At 39.8% G+C, this 12161-nt stretch overlaps 1 protein-coding gene across 1 annotated transcript; it reads left to right on the plus strand.

Moving 5' to 3' along the window:
• The first annotated feature begins 5238 nt into the window (after positions 1-5238).
• LOC129773080 (uncharacterized) lies at positions 5239-10500 on the plus strand. Its single transcript, XM_055776629.1, has 3 exons — positions 5239-5454; positions 5587-8964; positions 9373-10500. Exons 1-3 carry the CDS (start codon positions 5239-5241, stop codon positions 10498-10500), a joined length of 4722 nt encoding a protein of 1573 aa, XP_055632604.1.
• The last annotated feature ends 1661 nt before the right edge of the window (positions 10501-12161 follow it).

A 12161-nucleotide genomic window follows, 5' to 3' on the forward strand; every position in this document is an offset into this window, starting at 1 on the left:
TTTGATGAATGGATCATTCAATTTGACGAAAAATTATCCAATGGAAATAGAAAGCTATTATTTCTGGAATTATGGATTATGATTTATTTTTATTTCTATTATGATCTATTTCTTCTCAAAGGTGGTCATGTTCGTTGATAACTACACAGCGCACCCAAAATCTCTCCGACCAAAGTTCAAATCAATAAGTTCACAATTTTTCCACAAATCTTTACTTCCGTAGCTCAGCAGCTAGAAATAATCAAGAACCTGAATCAGTACTTTCGCCATCTTCGATTAATTAGTTCGATTAGTTAAACGAAGATTGTAAGAAATGGAGGATATTTGTCCTTTTCAACTTTCATGTTATTCAGCATTCTTACTGTATTTTAATGCAGATATACCGGAGGTCTCTCGTGAGCAGCCGTCAAATGCAGTCATGTTTTTCGCTCGCTCCGTGTTTTTGCTTCGTTCGAGTCGTCGAGAATGTTGTGAAAAAAGTGATGTTTTCCTTGTTATCCGAACAGCTATTTTTGACGAGAAGTTTTGTGAATAATATTAAAAATGTTGAAAAATATGAAGAACGGACTTTGCTCGTTTTATTGTCGGTGGAAGTGGTCGACTGGTCTGAAATTCGAGAATGTTTTTACGTCGCTGAAAAGAGTGTGAAGTGTCGGCGAATTTCATAAGGAAGGAGGTTATTTATCGTTATGCTCCATTGCGTTTTTGGATGTGCACCAGCGCAAGACACCATTTAATTTTCTGAGACGAACCAGCCCAGGAGGCTGAAAGTCTCAAAAATAAAGAAAAAAAAAAAAAAAAAAAAAAAACCATTTAATTTTACATAAGATTGACACCATTTAATTTTAAAAAAATTGAGGACGAGTATTGGATCAGTTCCATTTCATTTCATTTTCTACGCGTTTGTTGTGCTTGTGTGCGCTTAGGTATAATCCATATGCCAGCCAAACGCGAAGTGTATGCCAGTAATAGTGATTTTGTATGACGTTTTGGCGACATGATCACAGTTTGATTCTTGCAAGCTTGTATGCAATCAATCTTGTTCCACGGCGATGTGGATTCTGTACAAGATTTTGCATTGATGAATTGGAAATCTACACTCGGATTATATATTGGTGAGATCGTTCTTTATCATCAAATGAAATAATTCTAGTAGATGGTGCGGAGATCTTTCTGTGTATGTGTGTATCTATTAAATGTGTTTATTATTATTTTTCAAACTTATCCAGAGCTCTCATTACCTTTGATTCATTATTTAAATTTATTTTTTTTCTCATTGCTTGGCTGTGTTTAAATATACATCCGTATGAATGTAACCGTTCGTTTTCAAAGTTTTGTCTTTTTTAGAAATAACAGTTCGCGCGTCGCGTAATATAATTGTTGAAGTTGTTGATGCGTTCACGTTCTCATAAAAAAGAAGTTTTACTGTTTCGTCATCGACTGCTAGAATATGTCAATTCTTTAATTCCTTGAATGATTACTTCTATTATTCTATAATAACTTCTATAATTTTTTATTCATTTTCGCGATTGGAATTCGATAAAGAGTACGCTCGGTTACCTTCTCAGGTTTCCCAAAGGTAATTCTCCGTCGTCGCAATTGGAGATCGATAAACATGCGATAATAAATGTGATTAATAACAGGTTCGCGTTAACATAATTATGTATCATAATGATTCGGCCGAAGTTCCCTCGGTTACCTTGTCAGGTTTCCCACACTGAACTCTCACCGTCGCGATTGGATTTCGAAGAAACATTTGTGCAGTAAATAATAGGGTGTAGCCTAATTGTTCTTACAGGTTCGCGTTAACATAATCACATCACTTACCACAGTGAATCCTGATTCTCACCTCACCCTACTAACAACTGTCCCTTCCTTGATAATCGCTAGGGAACCACGCTATAGAGGCGACACTTCTGGCCTTCGGGCGGCGATCATCATACTAAGATTCCTTCCCTTCCCCTGGTGACTGTAAGGACGTGGTCGGCGTCGTTATTGACCATTTAAAGCTCGAACCACCGAAAATTGCACAACGAGAATGATTTGCTAGTCCCAAGCGTCATTCTGTGTGTTCTTTGTGCAATTTGGTTGATTCAGGTCAATCACGGAGAGCAACTACGAATTGTACAGGCTACCCAAGCTCAAGCTCAAGCTCTAGGACCCTTCAGATATACCGGTATTGGATGCAATTGAAATACTTTAAGCCTCTAAAATCAATAAGGTTAAATCTGAGACTATTTAAAATTGCTTCAGGAAGCCAAATTTCCCTTCAATGATGATGGTGATATTCCGCTGGCATAATTAATGCGTCGAGAGCTTGCTGATGTCGACAGTACAATACCATTCGATTGCTTTTAATTGCAAAAATAATTTTTAATAATTATTGCAAAAAGGACCAAAACGTGATTTGCTGTGGTCTGATGTCAAATTCCGATATACTGGAAAGTGTTGCAAAAGCTGAGAAAAACGCTGAAGATAGTAGTTCTATTGAGATGGAGAATATTCAGGAAGATGATGTGTCGAAATTACGAACGTTAAATCAAACCTAAAGAATATGTCCGGAATATTGAAATCAACTGAAAATGTTCCTGTGAATAATTCCAAGAAAAAAAAATTAACCTTTCAACATTAAAGAGAAATTCAAGTGGCTTTTATAAGTACAGTGGGTTAAAAATCGCGATTTTTGAAGATTTTGATTGAATTTTCATCAGGAATTGTTTATATCGATATTGCAGCGAAATTAGGAGAGATAGAAGTTGGGCGTCAAAGAACAAATTGTAGAGGGGTTAGAGAGCATTAATTTAATTGATAGAAACAATCAAGATTAGTATGAATTTTTGGGATAAAATTAATAATTACAATTTAAAAAAAAAACTTTCAAATTTTCCACTTCCAAAATGTTATTTTAATCCACTAATTTAGATGTTTCACTACTATATCTTGTACTAAATTTTCTCATCTTTCAAATGGAAGCAACATCAGTTACGTAGCGTACTTTACAATGTAGAGCCAGTTTGAGCCAACAGAGTCCGAAACAAAGAAAAAGTTCTATAACTCTGTCGCCGTTGCAATTCTAACATATGCATAGAAGGATTTTTTTCGTGAAATATAACCGTCTATCACCTCCTGAGAGATTCTGGAAAAAAAAATTTTTTATATCAGAAAGGTGATTTTTCACTTTGAGGGAATGAATAAAAAATTCAAATTCATACCATAATTGGGACACTTACCCTAATATATGACAAAAAAAATTATGGAAAAATGTTCTGTATCTCGATACCCCCCCTAACTCGGTGGTCCCTTTGGATATCGAGTTGGGGAGAGTTGACTTTACAATCAATAATTACGAAATCAAAATCCATTTTTTTTGCAAGTCTAATATTTTTCAAATAAGACTATCTAATTGGCTTTAATTGTTTGTGTCGATCATCTGAATCGGTCCAATAGTTTGAATGTTATGAATTTTTGAAAGAAGTATTTTTTTGGAAAAAAGAGTAAAATTTGATTTTTCGGTCAAACCTAAAATGGAAATGGTCACTCTAGGAAAAAAAAATACAGGTCAAACGTTTTGCGACAAAGAACAAAACTACCACTTTTCACGAAAATCAGTGAATCATTAGGGGTAGTAGGGTTAATGTGGGCACGTGGGGTAAAATGGTCTCTTGATTGTTTGGTAGTATAACTATTGACTATTGACACCGTATTGATAGTCATATTATGTTTGAAGAATTTAATGACTTTTGAGTCACCATGTAGTACAGTGGAGCTGTCGCATGTCAAGATATAAATAAAAACAAAAAACGCTCTCTCGGTAGCCATTCGGCCGTAGTTTTGTGCGTTTCGAATTTAAGGAATTTCTAGTGAAATTTAGTTTATTTAACCTGATATTTGAGATAAATCAATAGTTTGGACGACTGTTAACATATTTTAGGGGAGGTGAACATATATTTTGTTCAATTTCAGTGATTATTTCGCATTTCGTTGTTTGGGGGGCAAAGTGGTCTCCTTGTGCTTCTAAAGGGGTCTCTTTTGTGGTTTTGACCCAGGAAAAATATACCACCCCAACCAAAACCGAGCCTCATTTTGAAAATCGTTATGTGTATCCTACTACGTTTTTGTACGTATGAGAAAATTTCAATTACGATTCTAGGTGAATAGGCCTAGCTCATTTCATACATGTACAGGTCGGTCTCGATTATCCGGAGACTCGATTATCCGGAATTTTAGACTCGATTATCCGGAGTATTTTATTTTTGATTTTCGGAAATTTTGAATAATTTGTACAATAATTCTATATCGAATAGCAAATATGGGTATCAAAAGAAAGGGCTTGATTAGTAGAATGCAGTTATTTATGAAAAATGCAAATCCAAGATGGCGGCCACTACAAAATGGCTGTTGTGTGCTATGAAATAAGTCAACTGTGAACATCTTTCTGTCACAGCATAGTTAGAGTGAGGCAGAAACGAGGATGCTGTCAGTTTCCCCTCTTTCTGCTCACATGCCATAAAATATAGGCAAATAGAATACACACACACATAGTTAAGCTTTATAACACAGATAGGGAAAAAGCTGATAAAAGGAATGAAAGCTTATTGAAATATAGCAGAATAGATTTTGAAGTTGATGAATCCCGACCGATAGAATAAATTGAATTGAGTTTAAATAAAAGTATTGTTCGCGCATTTGTTCCTGAGTAAAGATTTGAATTTAAAAACCAAAAGTGAAGTTGAAGTTATCCGACCACTTTCGAATCATTCCCAACATTTTTTGGTGCCGTGACCAGGATTGTGGTCAAATTTTAGTGAATTCCAGTGAATTTTCCCATCCGTTATACTGTGCGCGAGCAATTTTGAATTACCGCTGAAATTTGTGCGAATATTTTCCGATCCAGCAATTTGATTAATACAAGGCACGAAAATTGCCTTGGTCAGGTGAGCACCTTTCCAAGTGACCCATCCAAATTTGTCGGTGCTTCCTGGTCTTTTAAATTTCCCAGATTTGAATTCCTGCTGTTTCTGGTTTCCAAAGTATCGTCGAGAGAGATCCCAAATCAAGCTGTTGAGGAGTTGTGTGACCTGCTGAATTGTAATTTGTACAAGGCATAGCTTTGCCTTGGTCAGGTGAGCACCTTTCCAAGAGATTTATTGCGAGTTTCCAGTGCTTCCTGGTCTTTTGTTTTCCGCCAGATATTTATTGCATCGATTCATCATCGCCGTTGTCTTCCACCTCATCAAAATGGAGGACACCCAGCAGCTAAGAAGCTCTTTGAATTCCCGTCGAAGAGTTCTACTGTCGTCGTTGGAACGATCGAGGAATTTTATGGACCAGTTCATCGAGGAACGGGACATGCTTGAGGTCGCCGTCAGATTAGAAAATCTGAACAGGATTTGGCAAGGGCTGGAAGAAGTTCAATCGAAGATTGAAGAAATGGAGGAAACAGAAGAAGAAATGGTGAGCAACTCGAACACTCGAGAAACCTATGAAACTTTGCTATTCAGAATAAAATCCTTTCTTCTATCAAAACTAACTCCTATGAATCCACACGACAATCTCCCTCGTAACCTACACACATCCACTCTCCAGGGTCTGAAACTGCCTACGATTTCATTGCCAGAATTTGCTGGTGACTATAAAGATTGGTTAGCCTTCCACGATACATTCCTTGCGTTGATCCATACTAATCCTGAGGTAGCTGAAATACAAAAATTTCATTATTTGCGGGCTGCTGTAAAAGGCGAGGCGGCTCAGTTGATTGAGTCGATTAGTATAAGTGCTGCGAATTATCCACTCGCCTGGGAAGCGCTTGTGAAGCGATACGCTAATGAGTATTTACTCAAAAAGCGTCACCTTCAAGCTTTATTTGACGGTTCCCGTATGAAGAAGGAATCTGCTTCAATTTTACATGATACTGTGGACAATTTTGAAAGACACGTTAGAATTTTGGGGCAATTGGGTGAGCCAACTGACTCGTGGAGTGCTATACTGGAGCATCTTTTATGTACGCGCCTCCATGATGAGACATTGAAAGCGTGGGAGGATCACGCTTCTACATTAGAAAAACCAACCTACCAATGTTTGATTGATTTTCTCCAACGTCGCATGCGTGTACTGGAATCAATATCCGTCAACAACCAACATTCACCGAAAGTTTCCGCCAGTTATGATCCGCTTCCAAAATCGTCCACCCACACTAGAGTATTTTCCAATGCTGCCGTTGATGAAGTTCCGATGAAGTGTTATGCCTGCGATCAACGTCATCCTCTTGTGAAGTGCTATAAATTTGCACGAATGTCCACCGTTGACAAATTGAAGTTAGTGAACTCCAAACGCATCTGCATTAACTGTTTCCGTACCAATCATTTTGCAAGACAATGCACGTCCAATTTTAGTTGCCGAATTTGCAAGAAACGTCACCACACGCTTCTGCACCCTGCTTTCACTGAAGATTCCAACGATCAGATTCCGTCCACTTCCAAAAGTGTTCCCAGATCATATGCTCAAACGAACGTCACAACCTCCGATGAGAATGCAATTCTCTCAGCCACTGCTGCAACGAATAATTCCGCTGAAGTACGCAGCTTTCCTCCGCATGCCAGTAGTAGAAACATTTTTATGTTGACTGTAGTACTTGTTATCGTCGATCGCTATGGAAAAGAGCATCTAGCACGCGCATTGCTTGATTCAGCGTCCCAACCAAACATCCTTTCTGAAAGAATGGCCCAAATTTTACGACTGAAGCGGAAGAAGGTGAACGTAATGATCCACGGCGTGGGCGATAAGCCACAGCAAGCACGTGATTCTGTTTCCACGCAAATACGATCTCGAAAAGAGAATTTCGAGTTAGACGTAGATTTCCTCATACTGGAAAAAGTGACGTCCAGTTTACCCACCAAAAATGTTTCCATAACAAATTGGAACATTCCGAAAAATCTATTCCTCGCTGATCCTACTTTCCACAAATGCTCAGCAATAGACATGATAATTGGAAACGAACATTTCTTTTCTTGTTTTAAGACCGCTACAAAGATTCAGCTTTCGAAATCCCTTCCATTGCTTGTCGAAAGTGTCTTTGGTTGGATAGTCTCAGGTAGTGCGGACATTCCCGGATCTGCTGACGAAATTCCACCTTCCACAACAGCGGTGTCGCTTGTATCTCTTGAGCAAAGCATGGAGAGATTTTGGGAAATCGAGGAGTTGCCCAAGAAATCCATTTATTCCAAAAAAGAGAACGAATGCGAAATACAATACTCAGCTACTGTTTCCAGAAACCACTGTGGACGATACATAGTGCGCCTCCCTCGACATTCCGACTTTGACGATAAGATTGGTGAATCAAAATCCGCTGCTATACGACGACTGAAGTATCTGGAAAAGAGATTGTATCAAAATCCTGAGCTTAAACACGAATACTGCAAATTTATGTATGAATACGTTTCACTGGGCCACATGCGTCCAATTTCCAATGAAAATTCCTCCAAAAACTGCTACCTTCCACACCATCCTGCGATCAAGGATTCCAGTACTACTACGAAGACGAGAGTAGTCTTCGATGGTTCCGCTAAAACCTCAAGTGGATATTCTCTAAACGAGGCGCTACTAGTAGGTCCAATTGTACAAGATGACCTCCTATCCATAATACTACGATTCCGTACATTCCCTATCGGTATAGTGGCCGACATAGAGAAAATGTATCGTCAAGTACGAGTACACTACGCCGATACTCCGTTCCAACGCATACTTTGGCGTTTTGAAGAAAGCGATCCCATCCAAACATTTGAACTCCAAACTGTGACCTATGGTCTAACTCCATCGTCGTTCCTTGCCACGCGAACGCTAATCCAACTAGCTGATGATGAAGGTGCAAATTATCCGCTTGCTGATAAAGCTATCAGAAAGGGTTTCTATGTCGACGACTTCATTGGCGGAGCTCAGTCGATAGAAGAAGCAACCCAATTGAGAAGTGAACTTGATGAACTATTGGCTAAAGGAGGATTCAATCCCCGCAAATGGACATCCAATATTCTCGATGTACTGAATGGCTTGTCGGAGGACCAAATCGGCATACAATCATCCGTACGATTCGACAAAGATGAGACCGTTAAAACATTGGGAATCTGCTGGGAACCAGAAAGCGACATTTTTAGATGCGATGCACATAACCAACACAACGTAGGAATACACACCAAACGATCCATCCTCTCCGAAATTTCCCGCCTGTACGATCCTTTGGGATTTATTTCGCCAATAGTCATCCGTGGTAAAATTATTATGCAACTTCTTTGGTTGGAATGCTCTGGGTGGGACGAAGAAGTACCGAATCAGATAGCAGCAGCGTGGGAAAAGTACGCCGAACAACTGCCCAAGCTGGCTGAATTCCAGATAAACCGCTATGCTTTCCTTCCAAATAGCTCCATCCAGCTACACACCTTTGCGGATGCTTCCGAAGCAGCTTACGGTGCGTGTACATACGCACGTTCGATTGATCCCAAGGGGAGAATCTCAGTTCAGCTCCTCGCCTCCAAGTCACGTGTGGCACCCCTCAAACGTGTTAGCCTTCCTCGTCTAGAATTGTGCGCTGCCAGCCTGGCCGCCAAACTCCATAGAAAAATTGTCGAAGCTCTGCAAATAAAAATATCCTCATCATGCTTTTGGTCAGATTCAACCGTAACATTACAATGGATCAAATCACCTCCTAACAATTGGAAAACCTTCGTGGCCAACCGTGTATCCGACATCCAATCAGCTACACACGGTTCCACTTGGAAACATGTCCCTGGAAAGCAAAATCCGGCAGATATGGTATCACGTGGAATGAACATTGAAGACTTCCTCGCCAGCCACACGTGGACACATGGTCCTGAATGGCTTTCCAAGCCCGAAGCATTTTGGCCCTCCACCCAAATCAGCGAATATCCAGACGACGGAAAAGAGCGCCGAAGAGTTATCACAGTAGCAGCAAGAGTAGAGTCCTCAGTCAACGAAATATTTAATCGATATTCATCCTATAACCGCCTTGTTCACGTCGTAGCATATTGTCTACGTTTTTCAAGAAATTCACGAAAAAAAACCCGCACGCAGCCCCCATTCGAATCAACCCAAAACACAGCACTCACAGAAGCAGAACTTACCATGGCAAATACTTACCTGTTACGCTTAGCGCAATACGATTCGTTCCTAGAGGAGATAAAAGATCTCAAAAAAGGCAATGCAGTTTCAAGGCATTCTGCAATCCGCCTATTAAACCCTTTCATAGACCCTGACGGCATTATCAGAGTGGGAGGGAGACTAAATTTGTCGACACAATCATATATTCAAAAACATCCAGCCCTTCTGCCCGCTTCCCATCCCTATACTTACCTAATCGCAAAGCACTATCACCTCAAACTCATTCACGGTGGCGGCCGTCACACGCTATCTGTGATCCGAGAACGGTATTGGCCCATCAATGGACGACGATTAATTCGAAGCGTGATTCGAAATTGTTTTCGCTGCGCCCGAGCCAGTCCCGTTCCCGCGAACCAACAAATTGGTCAGCTACCAGTATCCCGAACCACACCGAGCAGACCATTCACCGTAACTGGAGTGGACTACGCAGGTCCTGTATACCTGAAACCCGTACATCGAAAGGCAGCCGCAACCAAAGCATACATCTGCATATTTATATGCTTCAGCACTAAAGCGGTCCACATCGAACTAGCTAGCGACCTATCCACGCAAGCTTTCCTGGCAGTACTAAGACGCTTCATCGCACGCAGAGGACGACCCCGAGAATTGTTTTCGGATAACGGAAAGAATTTCGTCGGAGCTCATAATGAGCTCATGGAACTGTACATAATGTTAACAACACAGCGAGAAAACAACAACATTCAATCATTCTGCGCCAACGAAGGAATCATATGGCACTTCAGTCCGCCGAGAGCACCCCACTTCGGTGGCCTATGGGAGGCCGCAGTTAAGGTGGCCAAGAAACACCTGCACCGTCAACTGTTGAACGCCCGACTCTCCTTCGAAGACCTCAGCACAATCCTCACGCAGATTGAAGCCTCGATGAATTCTCGCCCACTCGTACCGCTTTCGGAAGATCCAAATGACCTGGCCTGTCTGACACCCGGTCATTTCCTCATCGGCTCATCGATGCAGTCATTGCCTGAAATCGACGTTAGAAATATTCAGTTAAATAAATTGGATCACTATCAGGCACTACAACGTACTTATCAACAGTTCTGGCATCACTGGAGCACAGAATACCTGCAGGAATTGCAGCGATGCACCACCCACAACCGTCCAAACCACGAATTTCACCCAGGTCGACTTGTTGTTCTCGTCGATGAAATGCAGCATCCTGTAAAATGGTCGTTAGCAAGAATATTAGACATCCACCCAGGGAAGGATAAATTTATCAGAGTACTTACCTTGAAGACATGTAATGGAATCATCAAGCGTCCTATCACCAAAATATGTTTGCTGCCACATGAAGATAGCAGCAATCCATCGTAGAAATAATCACCTTATTCCACATCGCAATCACAGCACTCGCGACAAGCGACTTAGTCCAGTGTACATAAATGTAAACAAAAACAACTTAGCAAATGACAGAAGAACGTAGGGATTTAGTTGTAATTGAAATTTTATATTTCAAGGTGGCGGCGATGTTGTGTGCTATGAAATAAGTCAACTGTGAACATCTTTCTGTCACAGCATAGTTAGAGTGAGGCAGAAACGAGGATGCTGTCAGTTTCCCCTCTTTCTGCTCACATGCCATAAAATATAGGCAAATAGAATACACACACACATAGTTAAGCTTTATAACACAGATAGGGAAAAAGCTGATAAAAGGAATGAAAGCTTATTGAAATATAGCAGAATAGATTTTGAAGTTGATGAATCCCGACCGATAGAATAAATTGAATTGAGTTTAAATAAAAGTATTGTTCGCGCATTTGTTCCTGAGTAAAGATTTGAATTTAAAAACCAAAAGTGAAGTTGAAGTTATCCGACCACTTTCGAATCATTCCCAACAATGGCAGATTACATATTTTCTCAGAACCCCATTAATGTGGGTATCAAACGAAAGGGCTTGACTAGTAGAACACAGTTATTTATGAAGAATGCAAATCCAAGATGGCGGCCACTACAAAATGGCGGATTTCATATTTTCTCAGAACCCCATCAATATTGGTATCAAACGAAATAACTTGGCTAGTAGAACACAGTTAATTATGAAGAATGCAAATCCAAGATGGCGGCCACTACAAAATGCCGGATTTCATATTTTCTCAGAACCCGATCAATATGAGTATCAAACGAAAGGGCTTGACTAGTAGAACACAGTTATTTATGAAGATTGCAAATCCAAGATGGCGGCCACTACAAAATGCCGGATTTCATATTTTCTCAGAACCCCATCAATATGGGTATCAAATGAAAGGGCTTGACTAGTAGAATACAGTTATTTATGAAAAAAGAAAATCTAAGATGGCGGCCACAACAAAATGGCGGATTACCTATTTTCTCAGAACCCCATTAAAATGGGTATCAAATGAAAAGGCTTGACTAGTAGAACACAGTAATTTATGAAAAATGCCCATAAATGTATAAAAAGAAAGTTCTCGACTAGTAGAACATAGCAAATAATGAAAAATCCAATTTCAAGATGGCCGCAGCCCCCGAACAACTAATTACTTTTTGAATGATTTCATTCAGCTTGACCTGTTTCTATGTATGTTTGAATGTTTGTTGGGTTGTCCCACATTAATAGAAAATTGAACCCGTTCCGGTTGAATAATTGATCTGAAATTCGGAAAATACATTTAATTCTACTGTCATTATAAAACTGCGTACGTACGTATTCCATGATCCTGAAAAATTCAATTTGATTTGAAGAATACACTACACTATGAACAACATAAATTCGAAAAGGTCGCCGTCACAAAATGGTCGAGTATGTATTTTTTGCAATCCCCATAATATTGGTATCAAATGAAATGTTTTAACTAATAGAATACAGTACACGTCGGATTTGATTATATACAGACTCGATTATATGTGATTCGATTATATACAATTTTGGACTCGATTGTATTCAGTTTGGAAAAAGATATTTTTTTTTATATTTCAAATATGGCTTATTTCATGAAGAAATGTAACCTTTCAACGTT

Source organism: Toxorhynchites rutilus, chromosome 3, assembly GCF_029784135.1.
Source record: "Toxorhynchites rutilus septentrionalis strain SRP chromosome 3, ASM2978413v1, whole genome shotgun sequence".
Taxonomy (NCBI): domain Eukaryota; kingdom Metazoa; phylum Arthropoda; class Insecta; order Diptera; family Culicidae; genus Toxorhynchites; species Toxorhynchites rutilus.

Excerpts from the sequence above, each read along its gene's own strand:
- LOC129773080 (XM_055776629.1), top strand. The coding sequence starts at position 5,239 with ATGGAGGACACCCAGCAGCTAAGAAGCTCTTTGAATTCCCGTCGAAGA. Across the intron at positions 5,455-5,586 it reads AGGAAACAGAAGAAGAAATG|GGTCTGAAACTGCCTACGAT; the intron begins GTGAGCAACTCG and ends TCCACTCTCCAG. Across the intron at positions 8,965-9,372 it reads TTATCACAGTAGCAGCAAGA|CACTATCACCTCAAACTCAT; the intron begins GTAGAGTCCTCA and ends CTAATCGCAAAG.